This window comes from Leucopleurus acutus, assembly GCF_964270905.1.
Source record: "Leucopleurus acutus genome assembly, chromosome: 12".
NCBI classification, from domain to species: Eukaryota; Metazoa; Chordata; class Mammalia; order Artiodactyla; family Delphinidae; genus Leucopleurus; species Leucopleurus acutus.
The window spans coordinates 598,301-619,337 of NC_139154.1; the positions used below are offsets into that span (position 1 = coordinate 598,301).

At 45.1% G+C, this 21,037-nt stretch overlaps 1 protein-coding gene across 2 annotated transcripts in view; it reads left to right on the forward strand.

Moving 5' to 3' along the window:
* The window catches only part of TET3 (tet methylcytosine dioxygenase 3), a gene marked incomplete at both ends in the record, with an annotated part of 106,766 nt that overhangs the window by 48,737 nt on the left and 36,992 nt on the right, over positions 1-21,037 (forward strand). For both annotated transcript variants that reach the window (XM_082852287.1, XM_082852288.1), the window contains one exon: positions 4,788-6,909. In XM_082852287.1, coding sequence (XP_082708413.1) covers positions 4,788-6,909 — 2,122 coding nt within the window. The remainder of the gene's footprint in view (positions 1-4,787; positions 6,910-21,037) is intronic.

A 21,037-nucleotide genomic window follows, 5' to 3' on the forward strand; every position in this document is an offset into this window, starting at 1 on the left:
TGGCACGCGGACTCCAGAGCACAGGCTCAGCAGTTGTGGTGCACGGGGCTTAGTTGCTCCGCGGCATGTGGGATCTTCCCGGACCAGGGCTCGAACCCGTGTCCCCTGCCTTGGCAGGCAGATTCTTAACCACCGTGCCACCAGGGAAGTCCCCCATCAGCAAGTCTTTTATCCCTCCTGATTTCTAAGACATTTTCATGTGCACTGCTGCCATTGTTATGTGCTTCTTCCATCTTTAATTTGCACAGATGTGGCTTAGGACCCTATTTACCTGTTAGATCTTTTTCTCTCCTGCCTCTTGACCTTTTGGCACCTGGTCCTTTCACTTAACGTAGTTTTATCCCTCCTGTTTTCAACATCTCTCTATTTAATAAGTGTGCCTTCACTATCATTATCAATAAATCTGTTGAACAGGACAGTTCCGAGGACAGAGCCCTGTGGCAGGCCACTACAGACCCCCCCCACCCCCCGCCCCGCAGTCGATACACCACTCTTACTCTGAGTGGGGCATGGCCATTCAGCCATTGGTGAGCCAGCCCATTCAGCCTGTCATTTTCCATAGCTGTCCCTCAAAGGGGTCACAGCCAGCCTTGTGGAACTTCAGTGTCTGCAACCTGATTCGCAAACCCAGGGCCTTGGCAAGGAATACAAATGAATGAAGTGATAATTAATTCAGGCAATTAATAAATAATCCCTGACTCCTGGCCTGGGTTTCAAGAAGGCAGTGCAAATGATGTGGCGGGGGGTGAGCTGGAGCAGTAGTCAGTGCTCAGTTGTAGACGAGGTTGCCGGGCAGGAGTGTGGACCTTCAAGAAAATCTGGGTTTCATGTGAAATTTGATTTTTTTTTTTAACATTGGCAAAACAAACATAAAAGCCAAACAAAACAGATTTGTTTTGTGGCAGATTTGACCTGCAGCCCTTGAGTTTGTGACATCCTTACCTCCTGGTCCCGTGACCACACAACACAAAGCACTAAGATTAGTTGTGTGTTGATGGGTTGATGGCCTTCATTGAACCTGACTCCTTGAGGTCCCTTTGGTTACCCACTCAGGGCTCTCACACGGACTGAACTCACCCAGTGTTCCCAAAGTTGGGGGTGATACTTGCTCTTTTCTCACCTGTTGTTGGCACCTTCTCCTGACGGCAAGTTTCTTCCAGGATCACTGGCAGGTGTGAGGAATGTGTCAGTGGGATCCCTTGGCTGGGAAAACTGGAATTTAGAGTTTCTTAAAGTCTCCCACCCAGCTTGGTTTCACTTTCCTCTTATCTGTATCTACTCTTCCTTTTCTTTTCTCTTTGGTCTGAAGAGCATTTTCCTTCCCAGGGGATTCACAGGCACAAGAGCGGGCCTAGCCCTTCCTTGTTCTTCTTACTCACACACCAAAAATAACTTTTAAAAATCCTTTTAGGGCTTCCCTGGTGGTGCAGTGGTTGAGAGTCCGCCTGCCGATGCAGGGGACACGGGTTCGTGCCCCGGTCCGGGAAGATCCCACGTGCCGCGGAGCGGCTGGGCCCGTGAGCCATGGCCGCTGAGCCTGCGCGTCCAGAGCCTGTGCTCCGTAACGGGAGAGGCCGCAACAGTGAGAGGCCCGCGTACCGCAGGAAAAAAAAAAAATCCTTTTAGTTGTCTTGACCATTTGGGGAAGCCTCAGCTCATGCAGCATTAGCCTTCCTGACACTGTTTTTGTAAATCCATGCTACTCTCTCATGTTTCTTCTTGTTTATGCCTGCTTCTTCTGTCTTTTATACATAAACATGTAAACATGTAAAATTTGATCACTTCAGATTTTGTAGCCTTTGCAGCCACGTTAGTTTAGGTTTCAAAGAAGGAAGGAAGGGAGAACTGGGTGATCAGCCACATTCCTGGAGGAAAGGTATTTGTTCCTAGTTTGTAGTTCTGAAAGATAGTAGTCTTCCACCAGCGTCAGGGAGAGGCTGGCGTATTCCATGGCCTGTGGGGCAGACGGACGGTGGACTGGGCGGGAGGCACAGAAGTCATTACGATTGGGCTCTTGTGCTGAAGGAACTACCATCTGGTGGGGGGAGGCAGCTGCTTGGCAGGTGATAAGTGCTAATAGAGGCACGTTTAAGGTGCTGTGGGAGCCTAGGGGAAGGAGCATCGGTCAATCTGCGAACCAGGTCAGAGAGGAGGTGACATTGAGCTGATGCTTGAGGGGATAAGCCAAAGAGACCTCACAGAAGCTGGGAAGGGCATTCCAGGCAATGAGAACTGCGTGTGCAAAGCTCAGAAAAGCATGTTGGAAAAGCATGAGGGTCCTTAGTGGCCAGAATTGCAGTGATGAGAATGAGATGGAAACCACAGGCTGGGGCCTCTGCTCATCTCCCAGAGGCCTGTCCCAAATCCCAGCTCCCCGCTACCGCTTTGGAGCCCATGATGGCCACGTTTGACAATCTGGGGACTAGTATCATTTAACCATCTGTTTAATATACTGTATGTTCTACCTGAGGGACTAATTTCTTTTTTACAGGTCTTTTTAAAAAATTTATTTGTTTTGTTTATTTATTTTTGGCTGCATTGGGTCTTTGTTGCTGCACGCGGGCTTTCTCTAGTTGTGGCCAGCGGGGGCTACTCTTAGTTGCGGTGCACGGGCTTCTCATCGCAGTGGCTTCTCTTGTTGCGGAGCATGGGCTCTAGGTGCGCGGGCTTCAGTAGTTGTGGCTCACAGGCTCTAGAGCGCAGGCTCAGTAGTTGTGGCGCAGGGCTTAGTTGCTCCGCTGCATGTGGGATCTTTCCGGACCAGGGATCGAACCCACGTCTGCTGCATTGGCAGGCGTATTCTTAACCACTGCGCCACCAGGGAAGTCCCCTAATTTCTCTTTTAACTTTTTATTTTGATAGAATTTAAAAACTTATAGAAAAGGTTAAAGAAGAGTACCTGGGACTCCTGTATACCCAAAATTGTTTACATTTTGCCGTATTTGCTTTATCATTTTCTCTATGTGAATATATTTTTTATATATGCATATACTTTTTTCCTGAGCCATTTGAGATTAAGTTGGAGATACCCTTTATCCTTAAATGCTTCAGTGTATGTGTTCTAAGGACAAGGACATTCTTTTACATAACCATAGTATAGTCATCCATGTCCAGAACACAGAGATTGATGTGATATGATCTTATCCACATCCATATTCAAATTTCATCAGTTGTCCCAATGATGTACTTTATAGCTATTTCCCCCCACTCCAAGATCTAACCCATGAGCATGCATTTTGCTGTCTCTTTAGTCTCGTGTCAGCTGGGAGAGATGTTTGTTTTTCTTGTCTTTGAAATTTTTGGAGAGAACAATCCAGGTGTTTTCTAGCATACCCTTTAGTTTCAGTTTATCTGACGTTTCCTATGATTAGATTTAAGGTTATATGTTCTGGCTGCACGTCTGTGTGAGTGATGTTATATTCCCCTTCTCAATGTTATCATATCAAGAGACACATGATGTTGGTTTTTTCCCAATATTGGTGATGATGATAACTTTGATCATTTGGTAAAGGTGGTGTCAGCCAGATTTACTTCTCCACTATAAAGTTGCTGTTGTATTTAAGTTATTTTTGAAGAGATGTCTTTCGTGTTGTTTTTTTGGGTTTTTTTTTGCGGTACGCGGGCCTCTCACTGTTGTGGCCTCTCCCGTTGCGAAGCACAGGCTCCAGATGCGCAGGCCCAGCGGCCATGGCTCACGGGCCCAGCCGCTCTGCGGCATGTGGGATCTTCCCGGACCAGGGCATGAACCCGTGTCCCCTGCATCAGCAGGCGGACTCTCAACCACTGCACCACCAGGGAAGCCCTGAAGAGATGTTTTGAGGCCATGTATATATCCTGTGCTTCATCAAGCTTTCACCTGCTATTCGTAGCATCCATGATGAGTTTCTAAATCCTTCTATGTCCTTCTGTATTTTTCATTGGCATTCTGCTGTAAGGAAGGTCTTTCCTTTCCGGTGGGATGAATTCTTGCAAACTCAGATCTGCCTCGTATTACCTTTTAACTTGCTGGACTGGACTCTGGGCCCACTTCCTCTTGTGCTCTCCCCCTTCAGTGTGCTTTGGGTGGACATTAGATGAATAATGGTGGTTCCTGGGAAGCTTGGCTCTTCTTCCAAGCAGCACCTCACTTGTCATTGGCGTGACTGGCTTGGCGTGGGGCTAAACACACACTGTATTGGATGATCAGAGTTTCCTCAGGCCTAGGGCTAGGTGGGAATGTTGTCTTGTCAGCTCTCTGAGCTTAAGCGAGGACAGTAATGGGCAGAGAAAAGAACTGTGGGTTCCTTCCCCTGAGAAGCCATGACTGATTCCTTGTCCAGGCTGAATTCGTTAGTCCAAGCTGCTCCTTCCCTGCCCGTTCACACACAGCCTTCGCACTTCTGGTGCATTGTTACACGGATGCTTAGTTAGCTTTCTTTTCCTCCTGACAAAAAACAAAGGTTCTGGTGTCACTTTGGTCATTGTGAGTTAAAGCCCTCTTTGTGTGTCCTCAACAAATGCCTGGTTTCAGGGGAGTTTCATCGGTGTGGCTCAAAAAGGGTCTGAGCAACATTCAGAATTCTGCGTTAGGAGCTCTTAAAGACCTGCTCTCTGTTTCTGCAGTGCAGCCAGCTGAGCCATGAGGTGCGAGAAGATGAGCTGAGGTTCAAGCTCTATCAGAGACAGGGAGGGTTTGCAAGGAAAGCAGGGTTAGTTGTGCCTCTGAGTGGTGTGGTGCAGGACAGTGCTTTTCAAATACTGTGGCTCATCTTTTCCCCTTTTGTTCCTCCTCCTCTCTCTTTCTTCAGACAGGCTCAGAGCTCAGCCCAGTTGATGGACCTGTTCCAGGTCAGATGGACTCAGGGCCAGTGTACGATGGGGACTCACGGCAGCTAAGCGCCTCAGGGGCGCCAGTCAATGGTGCTAGAGAACCTGCTGGACCCAGTTTGCTGGGCACTGGGGGTCCTTGGCGAGCAGAGCAGAAGCCCGACTGGGACGTGACCCCAGGACCAGCTCATACTGCTCGCCTGGAAGATGCCCACGATCTGGTGGCCTTTTCGGCTGTGGCCGAAGCTGTGTCCTCTTATGGAGCCCTTAGCACCCGGCTCTATGAAACCTTCAACCGTGAGATGAGTCGCGAAGCTGGGAACAACAGCAGGGGACCCCGGTCAGGGCCCGAGAGCTGCTCTGCTGGCAGCGAAGACCTTGACACGCTGCAGACGGCCCTGGCCCTCGCTCGGCATGGCATGAAACCACCCAACTGCAACTGCGATGGCCCAGAATGCCCTGACTACCTCGAGTGGCTGGAGGGGAAGATCAAGTCTGTGGTTGTGGAGGGAGGGGAGGAACGGCCCAGGCTCCCAGGGACTCTGCCTTCTGGTGAGGCTGGTCTTCTGGTGCCAATCACCAGGCCACTCCTCAGCTCTGAGGTCCCTCATATACCTCCTCCTCCGGAGGGCCTGCCCCTGTCCCAGAGTGCCCTGAGTATCGCCAAGGAAAAAAACATCAGCCTGCAGACCGCCATTGCCATTGAGGCCCTCACACAACTCTCCTCTGCCCTCCCCCAACCTTCTCATGCCACCTCCCAGGCTTCTTGCCCCCTTCCTGAGGCCTTGTCCCCTCCTGCCCCTTTCAGATCTCCCCAGTCCTACCTCCGGGCTCCGTCATGGCCTGTGGTCCCTCCTGAAGAGCACCCATCCTTTGCTCCTGATAGCCCTGCCTTCCCTACAGCAACTCCTAGAACAGAGTTTCCTGAAGCCTGGGGCACTGACACCCCACCAGCAACTCCCCGGAGCTCTTGGCCCATGCCCCGCCCAAGCCCTGATCCCATGGCTGAACTGGAGCAGTTGTTGGGCAGCGCCAGTGATTACATCCAGTCAGTATTCAAGCGGCCCGAGGCCCTGCCCAGCAAGCCCAAGGTCAAGGTCGAGGTACCCTCTTCCTCCCCATCCCCCATTCTCCAAAGGGAGGCCCCCACACCGTCCTCAGAGCCCGATTCCCACCAGAAGGCCCAGACGGCCCTGCAGCAGCACCTCCACCATAAGCGCAGTCTCTTCCTGGAACAGGCCCACGATGCCTCCCTCCCCCCTCCCTCGGAGCCTCCTCCCGGCTGGTGGGCACCACCCAGCTCACCTGCCTCACAGCCATCCGACAGACCACCCAAGGAGAAGAAAAGGAAGCCCCTGGCACCAGCTGGAGGTCTCGTGGGAACAGACAAAGCTGGCCCTGGGATCAAGCCCAGTGTCCGGAAGTCCATTCACATCAAGAAGTCCAGGCCACGGGAAGCACAGCCCCTCTTCCCACCTCTGCGGCAAATCATCCTGGAAGGGCTGAGGTCCCCAGCCTCTGAGGACGTGCAGGCACATCCACCTGCCCCCGTTCCTGCCTCACAGGGCTCTGCTGTCCCCCTGCCCCCAGAACCTTCTCTTGCGCTATTTGCACCTAGTCCCTCCGGGGACAGCCTGCTGGCCCCTACTCAGGAAATGAGGTCTCCCAGCCCCATGGCAACCCTGCAGCCAGGCTCCGCTGGCCCTCTTCCCCCTGCCGATGACAAGCTGGAAGAGCTCATCCGGCAGTTTGAGGCTGAATTTGGGGATAACTTTGGGCTTCCTGGCCCCCAGTCTGTGCCCATTCAGGACCCCGAGAACCAGCCAACCTGTCTCCCAGCCCCCGAGAGCCCTTTTGCTACCCGCTCTCCCAAGCAAATCAAGATCGAATCTTCAGGGGCTGTGACTGTGCTCTCAACCACCTGCTTCCATTCAGAGGAGGGAGGCCAGGAGGCCACACCCACCAAGGCCGAGAACCCACTCACACCCACCCTCAGTGGCTTCCTGGAGTCACCTCTTAAGTACCTGGACACACCCACCAAGAGTCTGCTGGACACACCTGCCAAGAGAGCCCAGGCCGAGTTCCCCACCTGTGATTGCGTAGGTAAGTCCTCCTGGGTGTCAGGGAAGGGCAAGGGGATGTGACCTGGCAGGCTTGGATTTCTAGGCACTGTTTTTTATCTGGAAAATATTCACTGTGGGCCAGACACCGCACCGGGGCCTATGGGCACAGAATTGAGCTCCAGGCTAGTGGAGAAGACATTGAAGGAAACTGATGGTGATGCCGTGTGGTGTATTGTGTGTCGGTGGAGGTGCTTTGTCGTACAGATTGAGGTGAAGGCATCGTGGAAGCCTTCCCGTGGGAGGTGGTGCTTGTGCTGAGGCCGGTGGGGCTGTCGGGTAGAAAGAAGACATACTGAGAAGAGGGAATAGCTTGGGCAACGGCTCGGTGGCTGTGACAGGGTCGTGCTAATTTAGAGGGCTTATGCTCTGGGGGAGCGAAAGGGGAGGAGTCTGTGTGGAGATGAGCAAAAGGTGGCTAGAGCGGCAGGCAGGGGCCAGATCTTGCGGGGCCCAGCGAGCCACAGTCGGGAGTTTGACTTGATCTCTGGTAATACATCGTGGGCTCCTGAGGGTTTTAAAGCAAGTGATGACCAGTCATCACCTTGTGCTTCTGAAAGACTATTCCGGCTTGTGGTGGGGAGGAAAGGTTGGCGGGGGAGCCTGTAAGAAAGGTATTGTTGTGAGCCAGGCAAGAAATAACAAGGGCCTGTACTGAAAGAGTAGGTGGGCAGAGGCTGCAGAGTGAGTGGCCTTTGAGGAGGGGGGCTATGGGGATGCAGACCGCTCAGGTCTCCGCCTTGGTGGTGGGGGGCACTGAGAACACGCGTGTGGAGAAGTGGCGAGTTCTGTTCGGACCGACTGAGTTTGAAGGGGCTGAGAGATTGGAGGTTGGGCTCTGAGTTAACGGGTTTGGATGTAGTTAGCATTCAGGTGATGGTTGAAGCCATGGTGTGGGTAAGAGCACTGAGGAATTGGGTCTGTTTCTGAGCCTTGTCTTCTGGAATAGAAGTAGGGCCCCGGGCCTCTGAGGACTGTTCCTGGGGATGTCAGCTCTCTCCAGGGAGGTTGTGGATGCCTCAGGAAACTCCAGGTCCACTCTAAGCTGTGGTCCTCTGCTACTTACCAAGCATTCCATAAAAGATGTGTGTGTTGCAGATGTTGGCAAAACACACGATGCTGATGCTGAGCATGTTGAATTCTTGTGATTTTATGACACACAAATAGGTCTTATGAAAAGCCTGTCTTCTCTGCTTGTTTAAATACACTAATATCCGGTCAATTGTGTGATTTGTTGGGATGTTGTACCCCAGTCAGTAAGGAGAAGCTGGGCTGTCCTGTCCGCTCCAGCTACCCCAGAATCCTGGGGTATAAGACAGTGGGGCCAGTGACAAAGAATCACTTGGGGAACAAGGAAAAGTTGGCCCCAGTGCTTCTCTCTGGGGGGAACAGATGTGCAGCATCCTGCCAAAGGCTCACAGACGTGCTCTGAGATTGTGGTTTCCACCGAGGGCTGACCCTCTTCGTTACCGGGTTTAATAATGATGTGACTTTGAATGCCCCTAATTTCCCACCATTTGGGAGAGACTTGTTCTGATCATAGGAATTGGGGCCCCACTTTCTCTCTTTGTGTTTTTATGTGTCTGGCCTATCTTCCTGTGTTTAGGGCCTCATTTGCTCTTTCTCCCCCTCCGGGGTAGGAAATATTCTTTTATAGGGCTGAGGACATAGTTGATGCATAATAAATATTTTAATTGTGGAATTCAATTATATAGATATTATGTTTGGTCAAGCTAGTTTTTTATTTAATTTGAATTTTAATCCCATCACTTCCTCATGCCTAAAATGAAAGTGCTAATAGTACCCTTTCACCAGGGTTCATCTGAGGATTAAATTAGTTAATATGTATAAAGCCCTTAGGACTGTGACTGGCATGTAGGAAGAACTGTAAGAGTGCTTAGCTGTTACCAAGCCTATCAAGTGCAAAAAAGCAAGAGAAAGGTGTAAAAACATATGTATTATGAAGGGAGAAAAGTGTTGGCTGTTACTTTATTCATCAGTCATTTATTGTTTACCTAGCCCAGTCCTAGTGACCAATAAGATAAAAATTAAGAGAAACGGTTCATCTTTGAAGGACTTTGTGGTTTGCTTGAAGAGACAACACAAACAATGAAATATCCAGTCGCCCAATCAGCGGGTATCTGCCAGGTGTCTGTGCTGTCATACGGAAGTGGTTGAACTGTCAGAGTGCTCTGAAATACCAGGCTTGGCTGTCATCATGGAGGGTAATGCTTTACTTAGGAAACTATTCAGAGCTGGGTTTTGAAAACTGTAATGAACACAGATGGGGAGAGGTGAGTAGGTAGCCACTCCAGACTGAGGAATTTATGAGCACCGTCTAGGAGCAGACCTGAGCAAGCTCGCATGAGGTAAGGCCACTAGCACACAGTGGACCCAGACCCTCAGTGTTCTCCTGAATTCCTTAGGCCAGAGGAGCCCCCTAGCAGAGGGGACAAGTCTCAGCTAGTGAGCAGAAAGCACAGGCAGTAGACTGTCAGCATCAGAGAAACCCAGTGTGGCCATGCTGGCAACCTGTTGCCTTGGCAGGCAGGTGGATGGCGGGAACAGTGGGCAAGAGGTAAGGTGAGCCACCACCACCAATCATCTGTTGCTCCCATTTGTATTTTATTTATATGTAATACAGATAAAATATTTGTATGCTATCTAATGTAAACAAAGAATTAGAAGCAAACCCCCCTTGTGTTGTTAAATGTTAAATTATGGGAAAACACTGAAGTGAAAACAGCAGACACAAAGAGTAGTTAAATGATCAGCTCACCTAGGTTAAAAAAAATAGAGAAAAGACTAGAAGGAAATATACCACCAGTGGTTGTATCACTGTTCAGACTGTGGGTGACTTTTCCCTCATTACGTTTTCTGAATTTTCTCTAATGACATATGTATTTTATAATCAAGAAATATTTTTGAAAGTACCTCCTCCTAGAAGTAGCACAGAAGAGTGAAGAGTGATAATCTTGTGGCAGACCACTTAGGAAGCTACTGAGAATAGCAATAACCACCACAACAATAGTAATAGAATATGAAACACTTGCCCTATTCCAGGCACTGTACCAAGTGCTTTGTAGTCACTACCTCATTTAATCCTCTGTAACATCTATATGAGGCGGGTACTGTCAGTAGTTCCATTTGAGTGATGAAGAAAGCAAAATTAGATTCAGTGATTTACCCAAGTCATAGAGCTAGCGGATGGTAGAAGTGAGATTTGAACCTAGGCAGCTGGACCACCATGTCATACTGTGATTAAAGTTGTTTAGCTGAGAAATGAGTCCTTCTAAAACAGTGGTATTAGGCATGAAGAGGGCCAAAGAAGAAAGCATTCACTTGCAAACAGTTTCTGGAGGTGTTGAGGTTGTGTTAGGGAAAGCCTCCACGTCTGGACAGGTGCTTTCTTCAACTGGTTTGATGAACTTGTCTTTGCGAACTCAGGCTCGGGCGGGACAAGGGTTAGGAACGAAGCTTGTTCACTCTGGGATTAATGTTAGCTAGGAACCATCTCATATTCCAGAAACTCAGCCCCTCAACAGTGGTAGATAGAAAGGTGCAGATTGTAGGTCACTATAATGAAGAATTTTCCGTAGAAGCGACAGTGAAATTTGGAGATGCCATTAAGCGCTCATAACAGGCAATTTAAGTATGGAAACAACTTTATAAAAACATGGAAAGGTCTTATAGCAAAAGAAACCTAATATTCAAGCTCCATGGTGATTTTTGGCAAATAAGCAATTTTGGCCAATGTGGGCATCACCAGGTAACCAAAAACTGCCAAACACCAAGAGCATTGTCTTACACTTGTATGAAGATTACAGGTGTTCTGAAGGTATGGATGGGATCCATATCTACTTGTTCTCTGAATCTTGAAATACTAGAATTAAAGGTACCCCTTGAGGCTTCAAAGAAATAAATTTAAAAGACATGAAAGGAAATGCTGTACTCCAAAAGGTAGTATGATAGGTACAGGCTTGAGAAAACAGCACAAGTTGAAGTTCTGCATTGAATTATTGGGAGAAGAGAGTATTGGCGCATTCCTAATATGTAGGGGCACACATTGGAGATTCCCCTAACCACCACTTAGCCTTCCTGTAACACTTCTGTCAGAGGCAGGATGATGAACTGCAATGTCTGTTGGCTACGCCCTTTATGTACTTTATCTATTCTCAGAAATGGGGACATTCACAGGGAGAGCCAGCTTAGGACAGGGAATGAGTCCAGATGATGTTTTAGTGGGAAGAGCATCCTTTGAGATCATCTGCTCATCATTTTATAGATAAGGAAACAGGTCTGTGTTAACTTTCAAGTCTTGTCCTGATGTCTCTGAGGAGCAGTCCACAGGTAGCTGGAGACATTTAACCATAGCAAAAGCAATAAACTGAGACATAGATCTTAGAGGTTGTTTTCATAGGAATGCTGTATTTTTATCCAGTTGCTCATCCTGCCCTAAAGAAGTAGCCAAAGGTGAATACAAGAAAAACATCTCCTTTGCCTGCCTGAAGCATGGTAAAAGTTTGGGTGAGGGAGGGATGTTGCCCAGCAGACGTGGCTGATAGCAGCACCCACTGGGTGACTTCAGTATGAGCCACAGTTCTGAACAGGGGGACACAGAGACTGACCTCTGTTTACAGTAAAGTCTGTTTCCTGTAGTTTTTATGAGAATGTATTTTCCTCCTTTGTATGCAGTTTGAGATGAATAGGAACTTCGTGTCTTTAAAATATTGTTTTGGCAATAGAGTATTTGTATACCAGTATAAAGTGGGGAATAAGACTCTGGGTAGGAGGGTATCAGAAAGAACTTCCTGGATGAAGCGATATCTTATGTGAGTTTTAAAGGATAAGCAGAAGTTTAATAGATTAATAGGGAGAAAGTAGAGTGTTCTAGGCAAAGGGACATGAAGATTATAGAGATGAAAAATACACGAAAAACCACATGAAGACGTGTAGGCGAGAAAACATGGAGAAATACAAGTAGTTCTGGTATGACTGGTGTGTTAGATGAAAGATTGGGAGTGGCTGGAGAGGAGAGTTTCAGGGCATGAGAGGATGATACCAAAGGCAGAGAGTTTGCAAGCACAGGCAAGAAATTATGTGTGCCTGAAGTAAGAATGACATTGAGTAGGAGGAAGGAGAGGAGGAGTGGATAAAAGAAAGAATGAGAGAAAGAACTAACTGGTTCAGTGACCTGTTGAATGGAGGAGTAAAGGAGAAGCAGTCACAGATGACTCCTGAGGTTCCAGGTTGGATGACTGGGTAGATGGTGGCGCCATTCACCAAGATTTGAAATACTGGCGGGGAAGCAGGTTTGGGTGTATGACTTTGACATGTCTGGGGGACCAGCAGGTGTGCATCCAGTTGGATCTGCAAATCGGAGGTTCTTCAGCAAACTGATGGTAGTTGAAGTCTCAGTTATAGACAGTTCACCAGGCTGACTATGTAGATCAAGAATGGAGGATACTGGGACTTCCCTGGTGGCGCAGTGGATGGTACTCCAATGCAAGGGGCCCAGGTTCAATCCCTGGTCAGGGAACTAGATCCCACACCCATGCTGCAACTAGGAGTTCGCATGCCGCAACTAAGGAGCCTGCCTGCAGCAACTAAGACCCGGTGCAACCAAATAAATAAATATTAAAAAAAAAAAAAAGAATGGAGGATACTGTCTTTTAGGGTAGAGAATCTCAAACAGGAGGCCATGAGGGAAGTATGGAAGAGATGTGGGAATAAACTGAGGAGAGGATAGGTTAGAACAAAGAGATAGTTTGGGAGAGCCAACAACATCACTACTGAAGAAGGGTCAATATTTAAGGTCTCATGTGATTTGTTATTATATGCATACTAGTCTTTTCAGTTAAATCCCAGGTTCCTTAAGAACAGGGACTCAGTGTTGTATTTCTAAAACATCTAAACTGGTGCCGATCATATGGTGGTGCTCTACATATTTTTTGGTCAACTGGTCAGCCTTATTCTACCTCCATATTAAATTCTACAAAGACGTCAGATAGGTTTGGGCATGATCTCCTTACCTTTAATCTTTGTCATCAGTGAGTGTGCCCATTGTTTTTTTTTTATTATTTTAATTAACTTATTTATTTATTTATTTTTGGCTGCGTTGGGACTTCGTTGCTGCTTGCGGGCTTTCTCTAGTTGCGGCGAGTGGGGGCCACTCTTCATTGCGGTGGGCAGGCTTCTCATTGTGGTGGTTTCTCTTGTTGCAGAGCACAGGCTCTAGGCATGCGGGCTTCAGTAATTGTGCGTGGGCTCAGTAGTTGTGGTGCGCGGGCTCAGTACTTGTGGCTCACGGGCTCTAGAGCACAGGCTCAGTAGTTGTGGCGCACGGGCTTAGGTGCTCAGCGGCATGTGGGATCTTCCTGGACCAGGGCTCGAACCTGTGTCCCCTGCATTGGCAGGCGGATTCTTCACCACTGTGCCACCAGGGAAGCCCGAGTGTGCCCATTGTTATGAAAGTCTTTCTGCTACCAGCAGACCCAGCATGCTGCCCATGAACTCACAGGCAGATGACCTGAGATTTTAGTTTTAAAAAAGTTCACCTGGCACACCTGATCCAGGGTGGGGCCCAACCATCTGCCTGCCCACGGTGTGGATTTGTGATTGCCAGGAGGCAAAGTTCTAGCAGTCAGTTATTGACTTTCATGCAAGTGGAATTAGTTATATAAACTTAAGGTGTTTGGCTTTACGTCCACTAAAATTACATCAGGAAACTGGAGCATTATATAGGAAAAAGAAGATGGGTACAGTAAAACCTTTGTGTGATTTTGACACCTATGCATTAACTGTACACCAGTTATCAACCGTCTCTTTTTATCAATGTCATAAAGAAAAGAAATGCCTCAGCCTATACCTATACCTGGCTGTGAGGTTCCCCACTGGGAAAGTGTGGGTGCCCTAGTCTCTGTGTAGAGAGGTGGTAGAGAAGGTGGAAGGTTCATTTAGAAATTAAGGACCCCTCTTTCTGCTAGGTAGTAATGAGTAGTTTCTTGTGTTTAATATCTCTTGCTGATAGCACAAAGGATACATTTCATTCTCTCCCCAGCCTAGTGCAAAAGTGGAACAGATCATATTTTTCTATTTTGAGTATAAAATTAAGTGCACAGGGAAAAAAAAAGCACCTAGAGCCACATAACCAGCATTTCCTCAAAAATTGGATCTTGTTCTCCTGAGCTCTACCCCAGAGCTTTCTACTATGTATTTTAGGAAAAAAACGTCACTTCCCTCACTGCTCAAAGAGAGACGTAAAAGAGATTTTACTTTAGGAAGAGTTAAGCCATTTCCTTGCCCTGTCACTTAACCTCTATGGAAAAGGAAGAAATAGTACACTGGGGACTAAAAGGAAAAATGATGACTTAACAGTAAGATAGCAAAATACTCCTTTTCTGAAACCTGGTGAAAGGGACCAAGACAAACAAAAATGTAAGAGGAAATTTCATCAACTGAAATTTGAAAATGGCCCCAATCTTAAACTATGAATTCCAAGTGCTGTCTGCCAACTAAAGATGAATTTGAATTGAAAACAGTGATGACATGAGGTATATACAACTCCCAGGGTTAGGAAAAACAACAGTGGAGGCTCAAAAGGACTCCCCAACTTGGAGAGGTGGGCTGGAGACCACACATCTAGCAAGCATGCACTTTGGAAAGTCTCCTTTTCCTGCTCTTCTCCAGTTTCTGATGGGGTTAAGGTCTGGGGTGAGGATGGTTGGCTGGAGAATATGAGAAGCCATCTTAGGAGCCAGCTTTGCAGCCAAGGGCCAACAGCACCAAACAAAGGCCATTGTGTAGAGGAAAATATTTGCTGAACCACCAAACAAAAATTCTGCAAACCATGGGGCTTTATTTCAACTTGATGTCTTGTCAGAGTGACCAGCCCACTCCCGTATGAGGAAATAAACCAAAATCTTAGCATCAGGACAGAGCACAGCCCAAGCCTCCACACACGAACGTACATACACATTGAGAGGCATTGGCTCCAAGAAACAGAGGGCATGTAGAGATGACATTTCCCAGCTGCAGCTGTCCACAGCCAGCCCCAGATCCTCATAGGCCACTGAACTTTTGAACTAATAATTGAAACCTCCACAACATCTAATTCTCTAAGCTTAATTTCTAAGGGAAGAATTTGAGTAGTATCCAGGTAAATACAGAAGAATAGGGAGATTCTACGCATTCTGCTTTTGGGCAAATGAGTCTAGACCCGTGGCTTTCAACTGAGTGCTCTTTTACCCCTCTGCACCCCAGGAGACATTTGGCAATGTCTGAGGACATTTTTGGTTATCACACCAGTGTGGTTCTACTGGCATCTAGTGGACAGAGGCCAGGGATGCTGTTAAACATTCTACAATGCACAGGACGCCCCCCCCCCCCGGGCCCTCCCCCACACCACCCCAATAAAGAATTATCTAGTCCAAAGTGTCAATAGTGCCAAGGGGGAGAAAGCCGGGAGCTAAACTCCATTGAAAGACCAATTAACAAGCAAACAAACAAAAAATTCAACGTGCAACCCATTCAGATTCTGTGGGGAAAAGTAGAGGGATTAAATAGAATATTCAAGTGAAGACTTACATTAGGAAATACAAGAAGAGTTTGAACAACTAATTTATACCTTCAAGAAAGTTGACTAAAATGTTCATTGTGAAACCAGAAATGAAAGATGAGGTCCTAGATTAAAGTGACAAAGAAGTCACAAGAGGTATGGATTAAACTGCAGAAATGTGCCACTTCACAAAGCACTTACAGTGCACTAGAAGCTGCAAAAAGCAGAATCAGAGTTACAGAAAAAGCCAACGAGTGAGGAAGAAGGACAGGATTGAAAGACTGCTCCAAAGTAGAAGAAGAAAATAGAAATGAACATAATCAGAGTGGAGATAAGGGATACAGAAGAGAGGCAGGAGGGATCCTCCACAGATTCATTCTGTCGGGAATATTGGGAACATTTGCTGGTGTTTCCAGCAAAGATCATGAAACAAATTGAACACAGGCAAGAGTCAAAGATAAAATAGAAAATGTTTTTTAAATGAAAGAAAATGAATAAAAATTGACAAATAATCTGGATGAACTTCAAGATGAATTCCAAGGATGAAGAATTCCCTACAAATAAATTAACCAAAAATTAAGTTGCTCATACATACATGGATTTTTAAATTTTTTTTTTATTTTTATTTTTTTTTTTACCATTTAAGATATACTTTTCAAAAACATTCTCTTAGGGACTTCCCTCATGGTCCAGTGGGTAAGACTCCGAGCTCCCACTGCAGGGGCCTGGGTTCAATCCCTGGTTGGGAAGCTGGATCCCGCATGCATGCCGCAACAAAGATCCCACATGCTGCTGCAGCTAAGACCTGGCGCAGCCTAAATAAATAAATAAATTTAAAAAAACATTTTTAATGTTTAATTTTTTAAAAGCATTCTCTTAATTGAAACACATATTGGAAGGTATATAAATTGTAAGCATACCTCGGAGATATTGTGGGTTTGGTTCCAGACCACTGCAATAAAGTGAGTATCACATTAAAGCGAGTCCCATGGAATTTTTGGTTTCCCAGTGCTTGTAAAAGTTATGTTTGCACTATACTGTAGTCTGTTAGGGGTATAATAGCACTATATCTTAAAAAAAAAAAAAGTACCTTAATTTAAATACTTTATTGCTAAAAAATGCTAACTATCATCTGAGACTTCAGCGAGTTGTAGTTTTTTTTGCAATAGTAACATCAAAGATCGCAGAGTACCATAACAAATACAATAATAATGAAAAAGTTTGAAATATTGTGAGAATTACCAAAACGTGACACAGGGACACGAAGAGAAGCAAATGCTATTGGAAAAATTGCACTGATAGACTTGCTTATCGCAGGTTTGTCAGAAACCTTCAGTTTGTAAAAAACATAGTATCTGCAAAACACAATAAAATGACGTATGCCTGTACAGTTTTACAAAAAGCATGTACTTGTGTAACCACATCTAGATCAAGAAACAGAACTTTACCATCACATCAGAAACCTCCATATGCCCCCACCCAGTCACTTACACCTGACTCCCTACAGCCAAGTATGGCCTGCAGACCAAGTCTGGTTAACATCTGTGAGCTAAAAACAAGTTTGTTAGGTTTTTAAATTGTTTTTAAAAATCAAAAGAAGAATAGTATTTCATGACTCATGAAAATTATATGATGTTCAGATTTCAATGTCGAAGTTTCAGTGAAACACAATCACCCTCATTTGTTTACGTACTGTCTGTGGCTGCTTTTGCTCTACATTAGCAAAGAGGAACAGTTGCCACAGACACTGCATTCCCTGCAAAGCCTTAAACGTTTGTCATCTGGCCCTTAACATAAAAAGTCTACTGACTCCTGTCCTAAGGTAAGTACTATTCTAATTTCTAACCACGTTGATCAGTTTGGGCTGTTCTTGAACTTCACATGTATGTATTTTATATTCTGGCTTCTTTTGTTCAGTGTTGTATTTGTGAGGTTCATCTGTGTTGTGTAGCAATATTTGTAGTTCATGCATTCTCATTGCTATATAGTATTCTATTTCATAATATGAATATACCACCATTTATCCATTAGATTGTTGATGGTCTTTTGGATCGTTTCCAATTTGGGGTTATTATGAAGCATGCTGCTATAAGACGTTCTTATATACATCCCTTGGCACATGTATGTACACACTTATATACTTCTATTGGGTGTATACCTAGGACTGAAATTGTATGTGTTCAGCTTTTAGTAGGTACTGCCCGTTTTCCAAAGTGGTTGTAGCCGTTTAAACTCCCACCAGCAGTACTCCACATCTAAACCAGCAAATGGTATCAAAAGACTTTCTGCCATTGTGGTAGGTATATCATCACACCTCATTGTGGCTTTAATTTACCTTTCCCTGATCACTAATATATGTCCTCTTTGGTAGAGTTCAAGCCATTTTCCCATTTCTCTGTTGTGTTTCTGTCTTTTTCTTATTGATCAGTAATGTGAGTTCTTTGTTGGATATATGAATTGCAGTTCTCGGGATAGTGAGATAAAATGTTTGGCTTAAGAATTCTATGCCCAATAAAGTTGCCATTCATGTGTAAAGACCTCATAAAAACATTTCCAAATATATTAGAACTTAAATTTTCTGGAGGTGAATCAAATAAGTAACAGATCGGGGAAGCTGTACTGTGAAGGGGCTGGCAGTGAACGCTAAATGTATTATTTTTCTGAAACAAAAGGTAATGTATTTATTTATACTAGAACTTTGTTTTATATTAAATATCTCTTTTATAATGGGGGGGTGAAATATGTTCACAAGGATACCAACAAAAAGCAGGAGGTAAAGTGAGGGAAAAGGTGTGAGAAATTGTATAAGGGTGCTGACTTCTTTCTTTCCCACAGACAGAAGGTAATCACCAAAAACTACATTATATTCTAGTTCCAGTGTGACACCCTACAGTCAATCCATTACTTTGACTTTTCTCCAGACAGTAGAAACTAGAAAAGAGCCCAGAAGCTCTGGCATATTCCTGTGTTCTATTTTCCATATAGGCTGTAGTATTCTAGCACCTGTAAAGAGATTTCAGACCACTACTTCCAACACCCATATTCTTACGTTCTCTCTCCCTACCCAAACCTTGGTCTCTTTCCCTCCCCCACTTCACATACATCCTTCTATAATCCTCTCTGTCTTATGGTTCAAAACAGTGCATATTTGGAGCAAGTAATTTTTAATCATTTCGTTGAAAAGGATGAAAACATTTAAGCATGGATAGGTTGAGGACTGTGCTAGGTACCTTACATATCATCTAATCCTCAACAAATCTAAAATATAGAAACATTACTTTCACTGCTCTAAAGCTCATAAGGGCTGTGTAACTTGGTCACAATCATACAATTTGTTTGGCAGAGCCTAGACAGCAGCTACATACTGAGTTCATATTATACACCAAATACTGCACTTGGCCCTTTGTGTATTTTACACAAGAAGGTGTGAGGATTAGAGAGGCTGGGAAGATAACTCATCACAGTTGCCCAGGTATCTGTAAAATCTGTGTTCATTCTGCTGTGACATGGTAACAATAAAAATGTGATACATGGTAACAATAAAAATGTGATATTTTTGTTGTATGAAAGGTGCTCTGGGAGTCCAGAGGGAAAAGGAGAAGTCCAGTGGGGTTTCACAGAAAAGGTGGCATTTAAACTAGGCCTTATGACATGAGTTTTTCCAAAGAAGGAAAGAAATGAAAGCACTGTGGTCAATGAGAAAACGTGTTTCAAGACACAGGAGTATTGCATGGCTGTGTAAAAGAAGCTGTGGTAGCTGTCGCAGGATGCAAGGCTGGGCAGTGTGCAGAGATGGCTCCTCGGGGGCCTTGTGGACTGTGTTCTGGAATTTGGGTTCTGTCTTCTGTCTAGCATGGAGTCATCAGTGGGAACTGGTCTGATCAGATTTCTGTTTTGGAAGTATAACTGGTGGTATTAGGTAGGATGACCTCAGAGGGCTGAGACCAGTTAGGAGACCATGACAATAATACAAGGGGGGATGAAGAGTCTCCATGAGCAGAAACCATAAGTGATAGACAACTTGCATCAGTTCATCTACTGGGATGCACATACCATTGCCAACCTTTTGTTTGCTTGTTTTAAACTAGGAATACAGCTGAACTCATTTTCACAACATGAGTCTTACTCTTACCCTTATTCTTAGTGTGGGTAATGACATATACACCTTTAGGCTTGCATATGTGTGTGTATATACTAATGTATATGTGATTGTGTGTGTATACTAACTATAGCATATTACACATGCTATACTGAAATTTGCTTGTTTCCTCACTTAAAATATCTCGGAGGTTATTTTTTGGTCAGTATATCTGAAGCTGCCTAACTCCTTTTGATAGCTGCTTAGTATTCCATTATATGGTTGTGCTATAATGTATTTATAATACACAATGTATTATGGACATTTAAGTTTCTGATATTTTGCCATTAAAAATGATGCAGTGAGGGACTTCCCTGGTGGCGCAGTGGTTAAGAATCCGCCTGCCAATGCAGGGGACACGGGTTTGAGCCCTGGTCCAGGAAGATCCCACGTGCCGAGGAGCAACTAAGCCCGCGAGCCACAGCTACTGAGCCCGCGTGCCACAACTACTGAAGCCCGCGCGCCTAGTGCCCGTGCTCCGCAACAAAGAGAAGCCACCACAATGAGAAGCCTGCGCACCGTAACAAAGAGTAGCCCCCGCTCGACGCAACTAGAGAAAGCCCGTGCACTGCAATGAAGACCCAACACAGCCAAAACTAAATAAATAAATTTATTTTAAAAAAGATGCAGTGAGTATTCTTGTATATACAATATCACTTAGTACATATGCAAGTATATCCAAATTCCTAAAAATAAATTCTTAGAAGAATTTGACATTCTTTGAAATTACTGAGTCAAACAGATTGGGCATTTGTAATTTTAGTATATTGCTAAATTACTTTCCATACTGCCTGTTTTCCTGTACCCTCACCAACAGGAGGAGTTATCAGACTTTGATGGTGACTCATCTGAAGGGTAAAACTGGTACTTTATTGTACCTTTACATATGTTTGACCCATTTTCATTCCCTTTCAAAGAACCAGTTTTATCTTTTTTTCATTTATCTCTTGTATTATTGACCTTATTTAGCTGTAGGAGTTCTTGATCTGTTAAAGAAAGCAGTGTTTGTCTGGTGTGAGTTCCAGATATTTCTCCCCAGTATTTGTCTTTTGGCTTGACTTTTGGTAGTTATTACTATAAATTTTTCTCTAGTTATATTTATCAGAGTTTCTGGTGTGTGTGTGTTGGCTTCAGAATTTCATGTTATACTTAGAGAAGACCTTCCCACTTCTTTGATTATTTTTAAAAACTCATCCATTGTTTTTCTTCTAGAACTTGTATAGTTTAATTTTTTGTATTTAAATCTTTCAACCACTTGGAATGTATTTTGGGGTAAGTTATTAAGTGTGGAGCAAAATTTTTTCCTCAGTTGTTCCAACACCATGCATTGAAAAATTAATCTTTCCCCATTGACTGGAAATGCTATAAGGTATCTTCTTATATATGGGTCTTATCTACCCAACTAGACCATACACT